This window comes from Mastomys coucha, chromosome X, assembly GCF_008632895.1.
Source record: "Mastomys coucha isolate ucsf_1 chromosome X, UCSF_Mcou_1, whole genome shotgun sequence".
Lineage (NCBI taxonomy): Eukaryota > Metazoa > Chordata > Mammalia > Rodentia > Muridae > Mastomys > Mastomys coucha.
In genome coordinates this window covers 77155094-77156225 of record NC_045030.1, presented here as the reverse complement: position 1 = coordinate 77156225, position 1132 = coordinate 77155094, and the positions used below count along the sequence as shown (strand labels likewise).

At 49.6% G+C, this 1132-nt stretch overlaps 1 protein-coding gene across 1 annotated transcript in view; it reads left to right on the top strand.

The window, feature by feature from the left end:
* The first annotated feature begins 31 nt into the window (after positions 1–31).
* Mpp1 (membrane palmitoylated protein 1) overlaps positions 32–1132 on the top strand; it is a 144000-nt gene continuing 142899 nt past the window's right edge. Inside the window, exon 1 of the mRNA XM_031364659.1 lies at positions 32–313. Coding sequence (XP_031220519.1) covers positions 212–313 — 102 coding nt within the window. The 5' untranslated portion in view covers positions 32–211. The remainder of the gene's footprint in view (positions 314–1132) is intronic.

The window sequence follows — 1132 nt, the reverse complement described above, 5'->3', positions numbered from 1 at the left end:
TGGGTGGACTTAGGGGCGGGCCAGGGTGGAGAGTAGGCGGAGCGTGGGTACTGCTCTGCTTGGCCCCCCTGGCTCCCAACGCAGCTCTTGATCGCACTCCTCCGCCGCCTTAGTCAAGCTCGTCTCTGAAAAGGCCGCAGTTCCCCGATTTGCGATTCCTGAACTCAAAGCTCTGAGGCTACCTGCGTCTGGTTGTTTCTGCTCTTGAGAGATGACGCTCAAGTCGAGCGAAGGCGAGGGAGGGAACAGCATGCGCACCGCACTCTCGGACCTCTACCTGGAGCACTTACTACAGAAGCGCAACCAACCTGAGGTTAGTGGGACCCCTGGGTTCCTCTGGGTTCCGGTTGGATCTAGGCTTCAGGCCTTTACATCTGCTACTGGATTTTTCCTATCCATGGCCTTGTTCCCAAGCGCTCTGTCCCCGGATGGCCAGATCTTGGGTGTCCTGCCCCAGGGTGGAGGCCTTAGCACTGGGCCCGGTTCCTGCTGAGATCTGGGTGTGGTGGATAGTTGTTGCCTGGAGCAGCCCTCCTAGGTGAAAATCCAGACAGGCAGGCCAGGACTAAATGCATACTTGAAGCCAAAGAAAACTTGCTCATGGATGGAAGTCGAGTAACAGACTTGAAGAAGAAAAATAAGACTTTAAGGAACACATCAATAGTAGATCTGTCTGGTTGTTGTTGAGCGCTTGTGTTCAGTTTCACAGACATGGTTGTGAAAACCAACTTCGTGCTCTAAAAAGCTCATTCATTTCCCTCTACATTTCATTTCAGCAGGTCTCCTTGTGTTACGCTGTAAACTAAGGTAGCCTTCATATTCCAGTGTTAGATAGTAAATAGTTATTAATCTTCTGTGTCAGAGAGGCCTCCAGAGGTGGTTGTGGTTGTATTCTATGTAACATGTCTTCCCCTCCCCATTCAGTAGCTTTTAATGCTGAACCACCTACTGACCCTGCTCCCCCTTCTCTCTAGTCCCTTCTCCTGGGAGATTTATGGTGCTGCTTGTGATACAGCGAATGGCTTTGTGATAGGAAGGTACAGCTATTAAACAACATACATTACTTACACAAAATGTTCAAAGATGATACTAGATGAAACTGAGGAAAATAAATCCAAAAACCTTTGCAGGA